General features: G+C 43.6%; 1 protein-coding gene across 5 annotated transcripts in view; it reads right to left on the bottom strand.

Annotated features, from left to right (window-relative positions):
* Nucleotides 1–21,385, bottom strand: part of SERGEF (secretion regulating guanine nucleotide exchange factor) — a 256,381-nt gene that overhangs the window by 186,331 nt on the left and 48,665 nt on the right. For all 5 annotated transcript variants that reach the window (XR_007357408.2, XR_012668887.1, XM_048855834.2 and 2 more), the window contains exon 9: nt 1,029–1,195. Coding sequence is in view for 3 of the 5 variants with exons in the window: in XM_048855834.2 (XP_048711791.2) it covers nt 1,029–1,195 (167 nt within the window). In the remaining 2 variants the exon portion in view is untranslated. The remainder of the gene's footprint in view (nt 1–1,028; nt 1,196–21,385) is intronic.

Here is a 21,385-nt window from a genome sequence, read left to right as displayed (position 1 = left end):
AAATGGTAATGCTACTGAAGATATTGGCTATTACCAAGATTTTCATGTTTAACAATAACTCCAGCTTTTGTTCTACAGGACCTAATGATCTCCAGGAATTTTGAGATTTGCACTGTTTGATTTAGTACAGAAGGCTAGTTTTCCGCCAAATCTTTCTATTGCAGTGGCTGCAGCACCAAGTACTCCTTAAACAGTGTCAAATTTTCCATGCTCTTTCCTTTGTTAACAGTTTAACTCTGACTCCTGTAAGTCTCACTGCTCAGTTTCCTCAAAAATAAGTCTACTACTCTTTTCCAAAGTCCTTGTTGATGGCATGGATGTCCAACCTCTGAGAAATTCTCTATCATTTAGGGCCTGAACTAAAGCCCACTGAAGTCAATGGGAGTCTTTCCATTGATGTCAAGGGACTATGAATCATGCGCTTAGAGATCTTCAATTCCATTCAAATGACAGTCTACTTCTCATACTGTGTAACTTCATTTTTTCCAGTTATACTAATTTATTTGTTCCTTCTGGATTCAGCTGCCCACTAAAGGAAGGTTGTTTCTCATTTCAAAACTAAAAACACTACTGCCTTAAGAGTGAAACCCAATATGAACAACACTGTGTGAAGTGCGGGAAGATCACGGGTTAAACTGTAGCATATTCAGATTTCTTCAGAAGAAAGCAACACTGAAAATGGTTAGGGTCATACCTAATCTGTTACACAGTATTACAGCAGCAACTACTTCCTTTTCAAATTTGACATCTAAAGAAGATACCAAATCTAAAGCCATCTTTTTGCTAATGAAAACTCCAATCCCTCACTCACAGCTTCTACCTAAAAACAAACTTGCTTCAGAACACAATGATTATTTAAGAATTACAAATAATTGAATCAAATTAAATTCGGAGTACTTGAGTGGGAGGGAAGGGCTGTTTTTGCTTCATTTTGAAGAACGTTTTTTCAGGCGATCATTCTGAGCATCTTGACTTGTGCAAAGAGGAGCAATTCTAAAGCTGAGAAAAGGACACATTTTTTCCCTTACCTCAGATGCTCCAGCGAGGCAAGGCACTGAAACCGGCACATTAGACAACTGCTCCACATGTTCTTCAGATGATCTCTGCACCTCCTCTCTTTGTCCATCGTGAACCACTGCACTCCTTCCGAGTTGCCCATAGTCTGCTCTACCCCACGTGAAGACCTTGCCAGTATCTAAATACAAACACACGGTGTGGGTTATTTCTCCATTGCAGCCAGACAATATTTGGAACGCTAATTTCAAAACTAGAACAGTCGACTCTATGTACTGTTTACTGCACCCTACTTAAAAGCTCACAGAACACAACAGTGAAAAAGTGAGGAATCTACTTACTCTTTGGTGCATGATGGGAGAAAAGGTATTAAAATGTAGCTGAGAAACTCATTGCAATTACCCAAACTTCAGCATTTAGTTTTCAAACAAAAATGCCATGTCTGATGAGGCATGGATTGTACATGGAATTGTCTCAGGAAATCTGCATCCTCTAGATGTGCTGTATAGAATTTGTATACTTATTTGTTTTACAAAAGAAACCTTTTTGTTTTGTTTTAAGAGACACGCACATAAAATAGCTTACGTTAAATTCCAAGAGATTTTCCTTCCTTCCCAGTATTTGGCACAGAAACATCCTGTGTCCCTGTATTTAATATAAGGTTTATGTCTTCTTCAGAGAAGACACCTTCTGCCACAAACTTCCGTTAGCTGCAGAATAATGGTTTGTTCTGCATGGTAACCGATGATGGGGGAATGGTGCCACAAGATGCTCGGGGTGTCCCTAGCCTCTGATTGCCTGAAGCTGATAGTGGATGACAGGGGATGGATCACTCAATGATTGCCTGTTCTGTTCATTCCCTCCGAAGCACCTGGCATTGGCCACTGCTGGAAGACAAGATTCTGGGCTAGCAGGACCACTGATCTCACCCAGTATGGTTATTTTTATGTTCACAATCATTATTAAACATTTTAAATATATTGATTTGTTTGGTAGGAAACAGAATTTTGTCCCCCCTCCCCTACCCCAAGAAAAGTTTATTTTAAATAATGTCAGCAGAGTTTAGTTCCCTTCCATGCTACAGTACATTGGGCCCATTACTATGGAGCTCCTGCTCTAAGCCCTGGTCTACACTAGGATTTTAGGTCGAATTTAGCAGCATTAAATTGATGTAAACCTGCACCTGTCCACACGATGAAGCCCTTTATTTCGACTTAAAGGGCTCTTAAAATCGATTTCCTTACTCCACCCCTGACAAGTGGATTAGCGCTTAAATCGGCCTTGCTGGCTCGAATTTGGGGTACTGTGGACACAATTCGACGGTATTGGCCTCCGGGAGCTATCCCAGAGTGCTCCATTGTGACCGCTCTGGACAGCGCTCTCAACTCAGATGCACTGGCCAGGTAGACAGGAAAAGAACCGCGAACTTTTGAATCTCATTTCCTGTTTGGCAAGCGTGGCAAGCTGCAGGTGACCATGCAGAGCTCATCAGCAGAGGTGACCATGATGGAGTCCCAGAATCGCAAAAGAGCTCCAGCATGGACCGAACGGGAGGTACGGGATCTGATCGCTGTTTAGGGAGAGGAATCCGTGCTATCGGAACTCCGTTCCAGTTTTCGAAATGCCAAAACCTTTGTCAAAATCTCCCAGGGCATGAAGGACAGAGGCCATAACAGGGACCCGAAGCAGTGCCGCGTGAAACTGAAGGAGCTGAGGCAAGCCTACCAGAAAACCAGAGAGGCGAATGGCCGCTCCGGGTCAGAGCCCCAAACATGCCGCTTCTATGATGAGCTGCATGCCATTTTAGGGGGTTCAGCCACCACTACCCCAGCCGTGTTGTTTGACTCCTTCAATGGAGATGGAGGCAATACGGAAGCAGGTTTTGGGGACGAAGATGATGATGATGAGGAGGAGGTTGTAGATAGCTCACAGCAAGCAAGCGGAGAAACCGGTTTTCCCGACAGCCAGGAACTGTTTCTCACCCTGGACCTGGAGCCAGTACCCCCCGAACCCACCTAAGGCTGCCTCCTGGACCCAGCAGGCGGAGAAGGGATCTCCGGTGAGTGTACCTTTTAAAATACTATACATGGTTTAAAAGCAAGCATGTGAAAGGATTACTTTGTCCTGGCATTCGCGGCTCTCCTGGATGTACTCCCAAAGCCTTTGCAAAAGGTTTCTGAGGAGGGCAGCCTTATTGTGTCCTTCATGGTAGGACACTTTACCATTCCAGGCCAGTAACACGTACTCGGGAATCATTGTACAACAAAGCATTGCAGTGTATGTTTGCTGGCGTTCAAACAACATCTGTTCTTTATCTCTCTGTGTTATCCTCAGGAGAGTGAGATATCATTCATGGTCTCCTGGTTGAAATAGAGTGCTTTTCTTCAGGGGACATTCAGAGGAGCCCATTCTTGCTGGGCTGTTTGCCTGCGGCTAAACAGAAATGTTCCCCGCTGTTAGCCACAGGGAGGGGGGAAGGTTGAGGGGGTAGCCACACGGTGGGGGGGGGCAAAATGCGACCTCGTAACGAAAGCACATGTGCTATGCATGTAATGTTAACAGCAAGGTTTACCCTGAAAGAGTGTAGCCACTGTTTTATAAAATGTGTCTTTTTAAATACCGCTGTCCCTTTTTTTTCCTCCACCAGCTGCATGTGTTTCAATGATCACAGGATCTTCTCCTTCCCAGAGGCTAGTGAAGCCTAGAAAGAAAAAAAAGCGCACTCGAGATGAAATGTTCTCCGAGCTCATGCTGTCCTCCCACACTGACAGAGCACAGACAAATGCGTGGAGGCAAATAATGTCAGAGTGCAGGAAAGCACAAAATGACCGGGAGGAGAGGTGGCAGGCTGAAGAGAGTAAGTGGCGGGCTGAAGACAGGGCTGAAGCTCAAATGTGGCGGCAGCGTGATGAGAGGAGGTAGGATTCAATGCTGAGGCTGCTGGAGGACCAAACCAGTATGCTCCAGTGTATGGTTGAGCTGCAGCAAAGGCAGCTGGAGCACAGACTGCCACTACAGCCCCTGTGTAACCAACCGCCCTCCTCCCCAAGTTCCATAGCCTCCACACCCAGACGCCCAAGAACGCGGTGGGGGGGCCACCGGCCAACCAGCCACTCCACCACAGAGGACTGCCCACAAAACAGAAGGCTGGCATTCAATAAATTTTAAAGTTGTAAACTTTTAAAGTGCTGTGTGGCATTTTTCTTCCCTCCTCCACCACCCCTCCTGGGCTACCTTGGTAGTCATCCCCCTATTTGTGTGATGAACGAATAAAGAATGCATGAATGTGAAGCAACAATGACTTTATTGCCTCTGCAAGCGGTGACTGAAGGGAGGAGGGGAAGGTGGTTAGCTTACAGGGAAGTAGAGTGAACCAAGGGGCGGGGGGTTTCATCAAGGAGAAACAAACAGAACTTTCACACCGTAGCTTGGCCAGTCATGAAACTAGTTTTTAAAGCTTCTCTGATGCGTACCGCACCCTCCTGTGCTCTTCTAACCGCCCTGGTGTCCGGCTGCGCGGAACCAGCAGCCAGGCAATTTGCCTCAACCTCCCACCCCGCCATTAACGTCTCCCCTTTACTCTCACAGATATTGTGGAGCACATGGCAAGCAGTAATAACAGTGGGAATATTGGTTTCGCTGAGGTCTAAGCGAGTCAGTAAACTGCACCAGCGCGCCTTTAAACGTCCAAATGCACATTCTACCACCATTCTGCACTTGCTCAGCCTGTAGTTGAACAGCTCCTGACTACTGTCCAGGCTGCCTGTGTACGGCTTCATGAGCCATGGCATTAAGGGGTAGGCTGGGTCCCCAAAGATACATATAGGCATTTCAACATCCCCAACAGTTATTTTCTGGTCTGGGAATAAAGTCCCTTCCTGCAGCTTTTGAAACAGACCAGAGTTCCTGAAGATGCAAGCGTCATGTACCTTTCCCGGCCATCCCACGTTGATGTTGGTGAAACGTCCCTTGTGATCCACCAGAGCTTTCAGTACTATTGAAAAGTACCCCTTGCAGTTTATGTACTCGGCGGCTTGGTGCTCCGGTGCCAAGATAGGGATATGGGTTCCGTCTATGGCCCCACCACAGTTAGGGAATCCCATTGCAGCAAAGCCATCCACTATGACCTGCACATTTCCCAGGGTCACTACCCTTGATATCAGCAGATCTTTGATTGCGTGGGCTACTTGCATCACAGCAGCCCCAACAGTAGATTTGCCCACTCCAAATTGACTCCCAACTGACCGGTAGCTGTCTGGCGTTGCAAGCTTCCACAGGGCTATCGCCACTCGTTTCTCAACTGTGAGGGCTGCTCTCATCTTGGTATTCATGCGCCTCAGGGCAGGGAAAAGCAAGTCACAAAGTTCCATGAAAGTGCCCTTACGCATGCGAATGTTTCGCAGTCATTGGGAATCGTCCCAGACCTGCAACACTATGCGGTCCCACCAGTCTGTGCTTGTTTCCCGAGCCCAGAATCGGCGTTCCACAGCATGAACCTGCCCCATTAGCATCACGATGCATGCATTGGCAGGGCTCATGCTTTCAGAGAAATCCGTGTCCATGTCCTGATCACTCACGTGACCGCGCTGACGTCGCCTCCTCGCCCGGTATCGTTTTGCCCGGTTCTGGTGCTGCATATACTGGTGCTGCATATATATAATGCGTGTGGTGTTTAATGTGCTCCTAATTGCCAAAGTGAGCTGAGCGGCCTCCATGCTTGCCTTGGTATGGCGTCCGCACAGAAAAAAGGCGCGGAACGATTGTCTGCCATTGCTCTGACGGAGGGAGGGGCGACTGACGACATGGCTTACAGGGTTGGCTTCAGGGAGCTAAAATCAACAAAGGGGGTGGCTTTACATCAAGGAGTATTTCAGGCAGGACTTCACGGAGGGTTCCAATAAGAAATGGTGCACCTAAGTTATTGTTCTTATTGGAACAAGGAGGTTAGCCTGGCCTCTGATTGATACATGGCTAGATTTACCTCGCTGCACCTTCTCTGTGAGTGACTGCAGTGTGACCTAGAGGAATGAGTCCCCTAGACGGGGGGGAGGTGGAAAGCAAATGAATACAAAACAAATCTGGTCTATTTCTTGTTTTGATCCACTCCATCTAACTTTTACATCTTTGGCTGGCAGCAGACGGTGCAGAAGGACTGCATGCCATCCACATCTCATGGCTGCTCGGCAGAAGATGGTACAGTACAACTGCTAGCAGTCCGTATCGCCTGCCTGCTCACCATAAGACGGTTCAATAGGACTGACTGCACGACTAAAGAGAATGACCTAGTCAAGTCACTCCAAATTTAGTCCCTGTGCCCACGTCTGCCCAGGCGCTCCCAGCCGACGTGGCCAGGAGCACCTCAGACACGACGAGAACGGCTACCAGTCGTACTGCACCGTCTGCTGCCACAAGGCAATGGGTTGCTGCTACTGTGTAGCAATGCCGTACCGCGTCTGCCAGCACCCAGGAGACATACGGTGACGGTTACCTGAGCGGGCTCCATGCTTGCCGTGGTATGGCGTCTGCACAGGTAACTCAGGAAAAAAGGCGCGAAACGATTGTCTGCCCTTGCTTTCACGGAGGGAGGGAGGGAAGGGGGGCCTGACAATATGTACCCAGAACCACCCGCGACAATGTTTTAGCCCCATCAGGCATTGGGATCTCAACCCAGAATTCCAATGGGCAGCGGAGACTGCGGGAACTGTGGGATAGCTATCCACAGTGCAACGCTCTGGAAGTCGACTCTAGCCTCGGTACTGTGGAAGCACTCCGCCGAGTTAATGCGCTTAATGCACTTAGAGCATTTTCTCTGGGGACACACACACTTGAATATATAAAACCGATTTCTAAAAACCGACTTCTATAAATTCGACCTTATTCCGTAGTGTAGACATACCCTAAGCATAGACTTCTTAATGTATATAGCACTGTAACAGCATCAGCACCTGCCTCTCACGAGCACCACCTTTCTGTGAACCTGCTTTTCTTTCAGTTCTTACAATGGGGTGGCACCCCCGGCTGATGCTTCTTTCAGCAGGTCTTCAATGACTCAGCCCTCTGGCCAAGTCACACACACTGCCCGCCCCCACCTTCTAGGGTATACAGTCCCTAGTTCTTTCTCACAGCACTGGTATGGTGCCATAGCAGCAAGGCTTCTTTCCTGGAGACAACTGCCCTTTTTAACAGACCATCAGGGCCCATCTCAGTACTTTCACCTGGTCTGGCTAGGTCCTGGGCTCAGTACCCTGAACTCAGCCTGCCTGCACTGATCTGTCCACAGTCCTGCTGCTCTTCCAGCTAGCCAGGCACCTCATCCTCTCTCTTCAAGCTCCCTGCAGCAACTGACTGCTCTGTCTCTGCTGGTTCCTTTTATATGGGCCTTCTGACCCTTGATTGGTCATGCCAGCAGCCCCTCTGATTGGCTGCTCCCCTGCAGCCACTCTAGGCTGCTTGGAGGACTTCTCCTTTGCTCTTTTCTGGGGCAGGGCCTCCAGACCTAGTCAACCCTGTCACAAGCACTTACGTAGAGCTTTTCACCTTTAACTCTCAAACTGCTTTATAAATGAAGCTAAGTATCATTAACCTCATTTTCTCATTCTACAGATGAAGCGAATGGACCTCCACAGGTGGAGGCAGTCAGACTTGGATTCAGGCCCTATGAGTATGTCTACACTGCAGCTGGGAGTCTTCTTCCTGGCACGGGTAGATATACGCACACTGGCTTTGCTCAAGCTAGCATCCTAAAAATAGCAACGTAGCTACAGCAGTATGGGTGGCTTCTTGGGCTTGCTGCCCGACTACACATGCAGGGCATCGGGCAGGTTGAAATAGTGCACTATCTTGAGCACACCTAGTGTGTCTGTCTACACACACTTGGAAGCACACTCCCCACTGCAGTGTAGACATACCCTTATGAAGGAGCTCTTTTTAAGTGTTAAACTGTGTCTACAACAGTTGCACAGTCATATTCATAAACAGGTTAGCTAATATTTTTTCAAATATGATCCATTTAACTAGTCTAGACATACTCTAGCTGCCAGTCAGCTAAAATCCCTGTAATCATCTTTATTATTTCTTAAGGTTTTTTTTTTCAATTAGATGGTGGTGGGTGTGACACCGTACCCCATATTCTTCATAGTTGTATGATTATGATACGATTATGACATAATTATGATGCATTTTGTAGAAGATATGTCTTGTCGGGTGTTTATGGAAAAGTTACAATATGCTGAATATGATTATCCTATTTGTGTGCATGTATCATTTTTGTATCCGACGTTAGGAGTATTGACTATGTATCTGTATTTCAAATGTGCCTATTCCGGTTAACACCCACAACTAGCCAATCAGGTACAACAATGATGAAGCCAGACAGTGCTAATGGCTCATCAACAAAGACAATGGACCATGGAAGAGCTTAGCCTTCCTGCAAACATTTCAGCCAGCCTGTAAGTAATGGCTGCTATGACTCAGAAGAGCATGCAAGGGCATGTGACCAGACCACATGACACTGAACTCCATTTTGGTACATGTATTTTCCACAGACTGGGAACTGAGTTTGGAACAAAGACTTCCCGCCATATGGAGAAGCTTTCATAGACTATCAGGGTTGGAAGGGATCTCAGGAGGTCATCTAGTCCAACCCCCTGCTCAAAGCAGGACCAATCCCCAATTTTTGCCCCAGATCCCTAAATGGCCCCCTCAAGAATTGAACTCACAACCCTGGGTTTAGCAGGCCAATGCTCAAGCCACTGAGCTATCCCTCCCCCCTATATAAGGTGGGGTATGACATTATCTCAGGGCCTCACTCCCCACACAAGAGAACTCCTGGAAACACCTGAGGAACAAGGACTGAACAGGGGGAAGTGCTGGTCCCAGGCTAAAGGGATTTCTAGTCCGTGTATGGAAACTTGGTGGACTGCTTATATCAGTCAGGGTGAGAATCTGCTAATTCATATCCAATCTATCTAGTATGGTAGGCTTAGTTTGCGTTTTTGTTTATTTGCTAGGTAAACTTCTTTGATCTGTTCGCTATCACTTATGTGGTTTGAGCATTGGCCTGCTAAACCCAGGGTTGTGAGTTCAATCCTTGAAGGAACTATTTAGGAATCTGGGGCAAAAATTGGGGATTGGTCCTGCTTTGAGCAGGGGGTTGGACTAGATGATCTCCTGAGGTCCCTTCCAACCCTGATATTCTATGATTCTATAATCACTTAAAAATCTATCTTTTGTAATTAATAAACTTGTTTTATCTAAACCAGTGTGCCTTTAAGTGAAGTGTCTGGGGAAAATCTCAGCTCTGTGACAAAAGGCTGTTGCATATCTTTCCCACATCGAGGGGAAAGTGAACTTTATTAATGAGTTAACACGGTACAGATCCCTGTGCAGTGCAAGATGGTATAATTTTGGGTTTATACTCCAGCAAGGGTGCATGGTGGAGGAGCTGGGAAATTGGCTGTTGTCTCCTGCCTGTCTTTGAGTGGCTTAGGTAAAGCACTCAGGTAGCCCAGTTTGGATGTGTGGCACCACCAGCTATCACGCTGGGTGATAAAAGGGCCTGGAGAGGCTGGCTGGAATCTCCAACAAAGCAGTGTGAGTTAGACCAGACCAGCTGGGGGATTAGGGGGCACAGCAGTTCCCACAGCTCCTAGACTGCACCCCAGGGGTGACAACCCATCACAGTGGGTTTATAGTAAGCATGCTTGTCATGATTGAAACCTGTTTGCCTCTTCTTAAATAGACTAAAGGATGCAAGAAACCTTAACGGGGCAAGTCCAGATCAAATTAGATCATTCTAGAGAAAAATGCAAAGGCAGTTGGTAAGACAAAGAAAATCCCTACAGTACTGCTGCTTTGATACACACCTGAAACATTTTTAGCAAGTATATTTTTTAACATATGGTATATCCTAATAAACGATCTGATACTAAGGGCTAGTCTACACTAGAAAAGTTTTGCTGGTCTAGCTATTCCACCAGTTCTATATGGGCAAACCCTCCTAGTGAAGACACCGGCTTTTGCTGGTACAGCTTATGCCCGTTCCCCCAAACAAAATCAGCTACACCAGAAAAAACACTTTTTTTACAACTGCGTCTACAATTGGGCTTTTGCCAACATAAAAATCTCCTTAAAAAAAAATCACAACCCAAACCATTATTATACTGGTAAAAACTTTAAGTATAGACCTGGATTTAGTCTCTGATCCTACAATTGACAGTACACAGTCGACTACTGTCCCCCACGCAGAGTCTCATTCACTATAATGGGGCTAAGCAAGGGAAGAGCCTTTCACCCACATGCGATCACCTGCAGGATTGGTCGCAAAGGCCCTGATCCTACAAACACACACCTGCTTAAACTCTGCTGCTGCAACTAGCATCAATGAGACTTAAGCACAGACTTAAGCAACAGCAATGTTGGCCATAGACAGGAAGAACAACAATATTTAGTTCTTAGAAAATGCTTTTTATCCACAGATCTCACTGTGCTTTACAAAGCAAGGAAAGTAGGGCTAGCTCTAGCTAAACATCTGGTTACTTATATGTGAGGCTAAGATTATGTCACAGAGGTCACGGAATGCCCACCTCCATGACGTTTTCTGCTTCAGTTACGGCAGGCGACGGGTGGGTCCCGCAGCTCCCAGCCACCGCCACAGGCAGTTCCCAGCCACCATGGGCAGCAGGGGGACCCCAGCACTCTCAGCCACCCTGAGTAGCAAGGGGGGACCCCAGAGCTGCAGCAGCAGTGAGTGCTGGACCCCCTTCTTCACCACTTTGTCACAGTTAATTTTAGTTAAAAAGTCAGGGGCAGGTCACGGGCTACCATGATTTTTGTTTATTGCCCATGACCTGTCTGTGACTTTTACTAAATATAACCATGACAAAATCTAAGCCTTATTTATATGACCCACATCACCATAATATCTAAGCATGACAGAGTATTTAAAAATACAAATTGGAACAACAGCAACAACAATACCTTCTCTTTTTCATTCCAACCTGTAGGGAAAACAGCTTGATTAGTTGATAGGGGGTTATTTATGTGTGTGTGCAGAACTTATTATAGGAAAAGTAAGTCAAACAAATTAGTTCTGCATTTACAGGAAGTTATTCAAAGGCACAAAGGTCAGTTAGGCACCCAATTCTCTCCATCTTAGTTCTGAAAGTGGTTAATTCTGTGTCAGTCTTAACTTCCATGGGAATGAGTTCCATAGTCTCACTTCTGAGCGTCTTGGAAACATCCCAGATCTGGCCACTGGCACAAACTGGATCTTATCATCACAAGGCGTACCAACCTTAACACCGTCCTCATTACCCGCAGTTATCAAAGTGCTGAGTGCGACCAGACCATTCTCTGGTATGCAGAGAAAGAACCAAAGAAAATACACAGATCTAAAGAAAAAGGATGTCCTCGTACCAACATTAGTGCCATTGAGGACTAAGAAAAGTCACAGCAGTACAAGAACATACTCCAGCAAGCCCTTGACTCCAGTCATTGTGCCATAAGAGCCCAGCTGAAGTGGGAGCAACTGAAGAACACAATCTATGATGCAGCTGGCTGGCTGTCTTTGAGAAGAAGGAAAATAAGACCAACGACTGACTTAGCACATATCCCAATGTGTTGACACCAGTCTTGGATTTCATACGCACAGCCCAAATCAACTACAAGAGAGACCCACATGAAAAAACCTTACAAGCACTAAGAGTGGCAAGAACCAAGGTACAACAAACTGCTCGACGCTGCACCAATGACTATTGGCTGCACTTATGAAAAAGCATCCAAGTAGCAGCTGATGCAGGCAACCTCAGAAACAAGCATAATGGGATCAAGAAAGCCTTGGGTCCAACATCAAAGAAGACAGCCCATTGAAATCAAGAACAGGGGAAACAATCAACAACTATACCAAGCAGATGTATCGCTGGGTAGAACACTACTCTGAGCTTTACTCTCTTGAAAATATTGTTACAGACACAGTCATCAAAAACCAGCCTATTATGAACCAACTCAACGATGAACCAACGGTCGAGGAGCTTATCCTTGCCATAGATGGCCTCCCCAATGAAAAGGCCCCCAGAAAAGACTGCATACTGTTAGAGGTCATAAAATGCGAAAAATCTATTCTTCTGCAACATCTTCATGAGTTGCTCTGCCTATGATGGGAAGAAGGCAAAATACCACAAGAAATGAGAGATGCCAATATCATCACTCTCTATAAAATCAAGGATGACAGGAGCAACTGTAACAACTATCATGGCATATCCCTTCTTAGTATTATGGGAAAAGCCTTTGCCCGAGTTTTCCTGAACAGACTTCAGACCCTTGCAGAAAGAATCTATCCTGAATCACAGTATGGCTTCAGAGCTGAAAGGCCTACTATTGACATGATCGTCTCACTGAGAAAACTGCAAGAGAAATGCAGAGAACAAAAAAAAGCCCCTCTACATAGTCTTCATCAACGTCACAAAGGCTTTTGATCTTGTCAATAGAGGCAGACTATTTGTGCTTTGACAACTCTCTCCCCAAGCTCTTAAGCATGATTCGATCCTTCCGTGAAAATATGTATGGCACAGTTCAATACAATGGCTCAGTCTCTGAAGCTTTCTAGATTCGTAGCAGAGTTAAGCAAGGCTGTGTATTTTCCCCAGCTCTGTTTGGGATCTTCTTCTCCTGGCTACTGAAACAAGCTTTTGGTTTCTCAACTGAGGGAATCTACTTGCACACAAGATCTGATGGAAAGCTATTCAGTCTTGCAAGACTCAGAGGAGGCCTTTATCCAACACTTCCTTTTTGCTGATGACGCAGCAGTGACAACCCACACAGATGCTCATCCTCAAAACCTTATAGACATTTTCCCAAAGCCTGCCAAGACTCTGGGCTTACCATAAGCCTAAAAAAGATTAACATAATGTTGAGGAAGCACCTTCCATCAAGATCAACAACTATGAACTTGAAGTGGTGAATGAGTTCAAATACCTGGGATCCACTCTCGCAGTCAATCTTTCACTTGAAATAGAATTCGACATCCACATTGGAAAAGCGGCCACAACAATGTCTAGACTGAGCAAGAGGAGATGGCAAAACAACAAACTGACAGAACACACAAAGATCTGTGTGTATCGTGCATGTGTTATTAGCACACTTTTGTATGGGAGCAAGACAAGGACCTGATACTCTCATCAGAAAAAGAGAATCAACAGCTTTCATATACGTTGCCTTCATCAAATCTTTGGCATCTCCTGGAGGGACAGAGTCACCAATACTGAGGTGCTCAAGTGACCCAGCCTACCAACACTCCTCAGAGATACCTTCACTGGCTTGGGCATGTGTGCTGAATGAATGATGGGGAGCATCCCAAAGGACATCCCCTACAGTGAATTGGCATCTGGGAAAAAGACCCGAAGGACGCCTAAAATTGCATTTCAAGGATGTGTGCAAGCGAGACCTCAAAGAAATGGACATGGATGCGAACAACTGGGAAGATCACACTCAAGACCGCAGCCTTTGGAAAGAAGAGCTTAACAAAGGTCTCTGGAGTTATGAGAGGAAGCCGCCCAGCTTAGCAGAGGAGAAAAGAGCTTGCAGAAAGCAAAGCCCAAAGGGCCAAAACATCACCTTTAAATGTGACAGCTGCGGCAGAGATTGTCTCTCTCAAATGGGGCTCTTCAGCCACGGCTGCCATAAAACCAACTGAATAAATTCTTTACCTCTCAGGGGACAGATACCCATGGTCTCTCAAGACTGAAGGATGCCTGCTACTTATCTTTTATGGGAATGAATTCCATAGTCCCGCTTCAGAGCCTGAGAACATTCTGTCTCCCACAGTCACAACCCCCACATTGGTTGACAATTTTACTGCAGAATGTAGCTACCATGTGAACAAAAAAAAATTCTACCTGAGGCAGACACAAAGCATGGAAAATTCCATCCCGAAAGGTTTAAGTCTGTCAAAGTTATAAGCATTGGGTTATAATGGAAAGTATTAGGCACTCGTAACAAGAGGCACCGCTATTCTGCCACCTATAACATAGGGGGTATTTAATAATGGCCTAAAAATACATACTATATTAGTCATATAGAATAAGAGGCTGAGGGATGAATTACTTTAGAATTAAAGGTGACATAACAAGGAATATTGATCTAAAATTAGAAAAGGACAATTTTTAATTACAAGTTAAGAAAACACTTCTAGCAGTGAGTCAATTAGACAATGGAGTACATTTAACAAGGTGGGTTGCTAAGGCATCAGAACTTGATGTTCAAGAACAGACAAGATAAAAAGACTCAGCACATAGAAGACAATCCTGAAATTTGTGGGACGGGATGCAGAACACCATGCTGGAAGTCTTTTCCACTTCTATCAAAACACTGACAGTGTTTAGTAAGAGCTTGATTCTGCAAGGTGCTCAGCATTCTGACCCCAATCCATGAAAGCACTTAAGCTCATGCTTAACTATGAACATGTGAGTAGTTCTACTAACATCAGTAGAATTATACATGTGCTTAAAGTTAAGCACACGCTGTGTTGGATCAGGACAGACTGCTCATCAGCTTGCAGGACTGAATCCCAACTCAGAAACAATGGGCTTAATTGTGTAACTTTAGTGTGTCATATTTTAAGTGAAACTAATATCCAAACCAATAATACAGAACTTGTTTTTTCATTTTCCATTTTTCCATTTTCATGTGTGCTTTTATCTGGTCCATGTTGAAATTAATGTTACATTATTCATGGTGTCTTATGTATCCGTAGAAATCTGCCTTCCTTTATCTCAGTCACATGGAATTAGTTGATTTTCTCCTATTCTGAAAGTGGATAGTTCATAATCAGAAAATCCCTAAGTGCTTTGCTGAACAGGGATTGACTTAAACATGTGTTTAAATGCTTGCTGAATTGGGACCTCACTTTTTAACCTGCAGTTCAACTTCATGAAAGCTCCTCTAAATATACTTTATATCCTCCTTCAAATACACTGCCACCATGAAGGAAAACGGAAATCCAACTCCCAAAGTCAGTGGAGTTGAGCATGTCTAAATGATATTGCTTACAACACTTCTACATTTCTGTCTGACATTGTACACTTCACCATGCTTACTTATTATGCTGTCAGGAATGTAAAGTATGTTGTTTTTCTTTATTAGCCCTTTCCTAATCAATCTATTCAGCCATATGGACCGTTCAGGTACAACTATAAATAATCATAGTTGTACCTGAACAATCCATATGGCTGAAGAGATTTTGGTCTTGCACATTTGACACTGAAACTGACCCATTTTTAAAGAACAGATAAGAATTTTAGTAAATGTGTTGATTTGTTTCTTCCACATCACTCCAGATTCATTTTTGTCTGAAGTTATAGTTGTCACTATTTTAAAATTACATCATCATTACATCACCTATCACATGATTACGTCACCTATCTTGACATCGCTCTTAACTATATTTAAGAACACCTTACTAGACACACAAAAAGCCACAATAAAGGAAGAAGGCTGTGCTGGTTTAGAGGGGAAATGATGGCAGCTATAAAAAAATAAAAATAATAATATATAACAAATGGAAGAAAGGAATGAATGTATATAACTCAGAAGTTTACAACTGTATAAAACTGATAAGGGAAACAAAGGGACCCAAGGAAAAAAATCTATGGCCAGCACAAGTTAAGGACAATAAGGAGTTTTTTAAATAGATTAGAAATAAACAAAATCCTGACAATGGTATTGGTCCATTACTAGGTAGAAATGTCAGAATTATCAATAAAAATACAGAAATGGCAGAAGTGCTCAATAAGTATTTCTGTTCTATATTTGGGGAAAAAACAGATGACAGTCTTACATGGTGAGCGGGCTTGAAGCGGCGTGGGCTGCAGGGACATGCTGGCCGCCGCTTCCCGCAGCTCCCATTGGCTGGGAACAGCGAACCACAGCCATTGCAAGCTGCGGGGAGCTGTGCCTGCGGATGGTCAATGTAAACAAAATGTCTCGTGGCCCACCAGCAGATTACCCTGATGGGCCACATGCCGAAGGTTGCCGACCCCTGCACTAGTATCTCTAGAACATGTTAAACAGAAGCTACTAAACTTAGACATATTTTAAATCAGCAGGTCCAGATAACTTGCACCCAAAAGTTTTAAAAGAGCTGGCTGAGGAGCTCACTGGACCATTAATGTTGATTGTCAATAAATCTAGAAGCGATTTTTACAAAGGGTAAACAGGATGACTTGGGTAATTATAGGCCTGTCAGCCTGACATTGATCCCAGGCAAGATAATGGAGCAGCTGATATGGGACTCATAAGCAAGAAAGAATTAAAGGAAGTAACAGAATTAATGCAAATCAACTTGATTTTATAGAAAATAGATCCTGTCAAATTATTTTGATATTTTTTATGACATTACAAGTTGGGTTGATAAAGTCATTAGTGCTAATATAATATACTTAGATTTCTGTAAGGCATTTGACTTGGTACCACACAACATTTTGATTAAAAAAATTAACAAGGCACACATTAATGGATTAAAAACTGGCTAACTGAAAGGTCTCAGTATGTAATTGTAAATGGGGAATCATCATCGATTGGGTGTGTTTCCAGCGGGGGCCGACAGGCATTGGTTCTTGGCCCTGCACTATTTAACATTTTTATCAATGACCTGAAAAAACACACAAAGTTATCACTGATAAAGTTTGCAGGAGACACAAAAATTGGGGCAATGGTAAATAATGAAGAGGACAGGCCACTGATTCAGGGCAATCTGGATCACGTGGTAAACTGGGCACAAGCAAACAATATGTGTTTTAATATGACTAAATGTAAACGTGTACATCTGGGAACAAAGAAAGCAGGCCATATTAACATATGGTGGATTCAATCCTGGGAAGCAGTGACTCTGAAATAGTTGTGGGGATTGTGGTGAATAATCAGCTGAACGTGAGCTCCCAGTGTGATGCTATGGCCAAAAGAATTAATGTGACCATGGAACATAAACAGTAATCTTGAGTAGGAGTAGAGAGTTATTTTACCTCTGTATTTATCATTGGTGCAACCACTGCTGGAATACTGTGTCCAGTTCTGGTGTCCAGCACTCAAGAAGCAAGTTGACAAATTGGAGGGTGTTCAGAGAAGAACGACAGGAGGATTAGAAAACCTGTGTTTTTGTGATTGATCTCTTTGAGTTTATCTATTTAGCTTAACCAAAAGAAGGTTAAGAGGTGACTTGATTACATTTTATAATGGGCTTTTCAGTCTAGCAGAGAAAGGTATAACACAACCAAATAGTTGGAAGTCAAAGCTAGACAAATTCAGACCAGAACTAAAGCATACATTTTTGACAGTGCAGGTAATCAACCACTGGAACAATTTACCAAGGCTTGTGGTGGATTCTTCATCATTGACAATTTTTACATGAAGATCGGGTGTTTTTCTAAAAGACATCTCCAGAAATTGTTTTGGGGAAGTTCTATGACCCATGTTATACAGAATGTCAGACTAGATGATCACAATGGTCCTTTCTGGCCTTTGGATCAATGAAGTTAATAATACCCAAAATTCAAGAACTAGACACTCGCTAAGCTATTTCTTCATAAATTCTACCCAATAAATTACATATGAAAATAGTTAATATTCTAGGTTTTTTATTACAACTCATGGATGAATTTAAAGTAACATTACCTGTAATCACTGAATAGTCACAATGAATGGTAGAACTTTATTTGGTCAAAGTTACGATAGGAATCGTTATATAAAATTCTTTTTACATCTCTTTCTCATGAAAATTCAGAGGTTCTTATGCAAAAATTTGAGGTCCATTTTGAATCTTCTGTTAACCTCTAAATTTCATATTAATTCTTTCTATGATCCATATCCCTCTTGGTGCTCTTCTGCATATTTTATATAGTTGGGTATGTTTCCAGTACCTTTTTTGTATTTTATTTATAATACCTTAAATTTATCCATTAAAAAATTGCACACAAAACACAATCCTAGACATACGTATCTACTAATGCCTCTTCAGTAAAATCAACTCAGAGCAATAGACGGCTTTTCATTATATCACTCTTTTCATACACTGATGCTGGAACTAGGGGTGCTGCCGCACCCCCTGGCTTGAAGTCATTTCCATCATATACAGGGTTTACAGTTTGGTTCAATGGCTCTCAGCACCCCCATTATACAAATTGTTCCAGCGCCCCTGTATTCACAGCTCTATAACCTTGAAATTCCAGCTTTTCCTGTTGAAAGATTGTATCTCGTTTACAGAAAATAAATGTTATTCAATGGAATTCACCATATGGGGCAGAAAATACTCTAAAACAGGTGGACTGTTAGGTTCCAGGGTTGCACATCACCCTAAAAAGGAAAGCAAATATTCCCAAAGTTGAAGCCTTTAGCACAAATTCCGATAGAAAAGTTAAGGGCACAAAATTAAGCACTCCTTACTCTGGCAAACTCCCTTTTACTTTATTAAAGCATTATGCTTCAATGGGATCTTTGCAATAGCTTAGTAGTGCTGAAGAGGGCCCTGAATTAACATGTCAAATTACCATGCCAGATAATAGGATGGTGATAATTGGCAACATCATATGATAAATTCAATGTATCATGCTAATTATTGTGCAGCTCTGATAATTTCACCGGCACTCTGTCCACTGAGCCATCTCTGTCAGGACTGCAACTAACATTCCAAACCTTTAAGAAGCTTTGAACAGCCTCCATAGATTGTCCCATTATTAAAAAAATAAAACCAGAGAAATGTTTGTCTCTTTGTCTCCACATTTACATTGGCTGAACACTCAAAATGGGCAATACCTGTATTCAGTCAACGGAGATATTCACATGCTTAAAGTTGAACTTGTGCTTAAGTGCTTAGCTGGACTGGGCAAGAATCGGTAGAAAATACTGTGAGGCTAGATTTTTTGGTAAAAGACATTGTAACCTTAGATATCAGATGAGGCTATGGGCAAACCAGAATTACTATGTTTGGAAGAAATTAAAATGAAACCTATTCGTTGTAAAATCTAGTTAGAGGAGAACTATTGTCAATGATAGACTGAAATGTGGGCTTCCCTCCAGTACATACGGTTGTTTCTGCACTCTGCCATCCCATCAGAAACAGCACCATCAGGGGGTTATGTTAAGCCAACTATCATTCCTTGCATTCATTTTCAAACTGAAAAAATGCCCTTTCATATCTCTTCCCTCCTGATTAGAGACACGACTCTGCCGCACCAGCTGTGCGCTGGCTCATTTTAAATTCTAACTATGATGCATCTCTCACTTGTAGACTTTTATTAGCAATGCCTTAAAATGCAGATTGCTGCCTAAATTTAGTTACATAATTAAAAACAAATCTAACTCATCTCTACCCCAGCAAACAAAATTGCTGCACTCAAGGTTCAACAGAGGGCTTGACTTTTCATCTAAAAACAACTGTATCCTAATGACATGTAGGGAGAAAAAAAATCAAAGTGCTATTTAGTGATGCCTCTAAAATGCAAAGATGCATAAAACATTAACCAGCTATGTAAAAGCTCTATTTGCAAATGCATTATAGTATTACCAGAGGTTTACTGTTCTGTGTACTTCTGCAAATAAATTCAGCACTATGCTACTATGGCAGGATGAGTCACACCCTTTTACTGACATTCTATATTTATACCTTCATGTCCTTCTTCTGCTCTCAGTTCTGTGCTTTATTCCATACAACCCCTGTTTTACTTGGAACTCCCTCCCTGACTCAGTCCACCTCATCCTCAGCCTCTTTTGGTGTCTGGGCTAGCCGGGGGGGGGGATGGGAGGGGCTGCAGCTGTGCTCTGAGAGGTAGGGGATGCGGGTGTCTGGGCGGGGGGCACCCCGCAGCAGGCTCTGGGGGGAGGGGGTGTGGGTGTCTAGCACTCCAGCTGGGTTCTGGGGGGCAGAAAAACAGGAACTGGGTTGTTGTAGGGGTTTCTTTACCTCTTTACTCCTGGGGGACGTGTGTGTGTGTGTGTGTGTGTGTGTGTGTGTGTGTGTGTGTGTGTGTGTGTGTGTGTGTGTGTGTGTGTGTGTGTGTTGTTACAGACATAGTTGCTGATAGGTATTTTTAAATAAATTACAAAAATAATTGAAACTCGAATGCTTATATAACGTTATTTTGACAAATAAAATATGCAGAATTTTAAAATATTGTGCACCCAATTTTTAATTTTTTGGCACAGAATTCCCCCAAGAGTAAGATTTGCAGCAGGAAGAAAGCTGAGACAAAAACAAGAGGGACTTCAACTCAGGCTGGAGATGAGAGGAGGGAGTTATGCATTTTCTGGTTCTGCCTTCTTTCTGTAGCTTATGATTAAAGCTTGTTAGAATGAACATATAAGAGGGGCCATTTGCAGAGGCTTTTACTACATCAGGCCCGACGCACCGACATGCAAGACACAAAATTTACATCTGCAGTTGTGGTTGCTCAAGTTTTTTTTTTTTTTTTAATGAAAAATGGGGAGAGTTAGGATATCAAGAGAAATAAGCAGCATGGGGAAGCTGAACTCCTTAAGCAATCAATCCTTGGAATTGCTGAGCAGCCTCAACTACTATTGATGGGAGGAAGGCCTCAGCATCTTGCAGAATCACACTCTAAAGGTCCCTATAACTGAACAACAGAGTATAGCATCTGCACAGTAATAAGTGGTTGGAATACACAAGTAGTGTGCCAGGGTCCTGGTCTAATAGCAAAAGAATCATGAGGATCCCACCCCAAGACAGGTAAGGGTAAGAGGCCCAGCATCTAGGAAGGTGCAGTCAGAGAGACCAGAAAGGGGAGAGAGGTGCAATTAGCTCCATAACAGTCACAAGCCTAACTGCCATTTGTGTTTTCAAAATATCTCCCACAACCCAGCCTGAGTTATACCTTCTTCCCAACCCTTCTGTCTTTCTCTAGCTCAAACCTAGAGCTAGAATTCAGTGATTGCAAGAGATTTTCAACATTTCATAGCCACAGGTCATAAAACATGGGAGCCAGCAACTGAATCCCTGTCTACGTTAGAGACATTTGTACCAATGTAACTACACCAGTGCAAACCCCTAAGCATCAGGCTAGAAAGGAGCTTAACACCATTTCTCTTTTAGAAGAATAAAGTTGGACAGGAACAAAACAGAAGAACAACAGAGCATGAATGAAAAGCACTCCAGTTCTTCACAGCCTTTTCTCCTCTGACAAATCAAAAGGACACTGACTGGCAGAAGCAGGGCTGTCACATTCATTTTTCATAGACTGCAATGGGATGGGACAGCTTGGAAAGAAATCATGAGTATCCTCCTGCCTTGTGGGAAGTTGGCAGGTGAGGAGGAGTCACTGACTTGTGCTGAAGTGCAGAGCTGGGGGAAAAAAAAAAGACTCATGAA

This window comes from Caretta caretta, chromosome 6, assembly GCF_965140235.1.
Source record: "Caretta caretta isolate rCarCar2 chromosome 6, rCarCar1.hap1, whole genome shotgun sequence".
NCBI classification, from domain to species: Eukaryota; Metazoa; Chordata; order Testudines; family Cheloniidae; genus Caretta; species Caretta caretta.
Note: the sequence above shows the minus strand (reverse complement) of the source record. Positions and strands in the feature narration are given on the sequence as shown.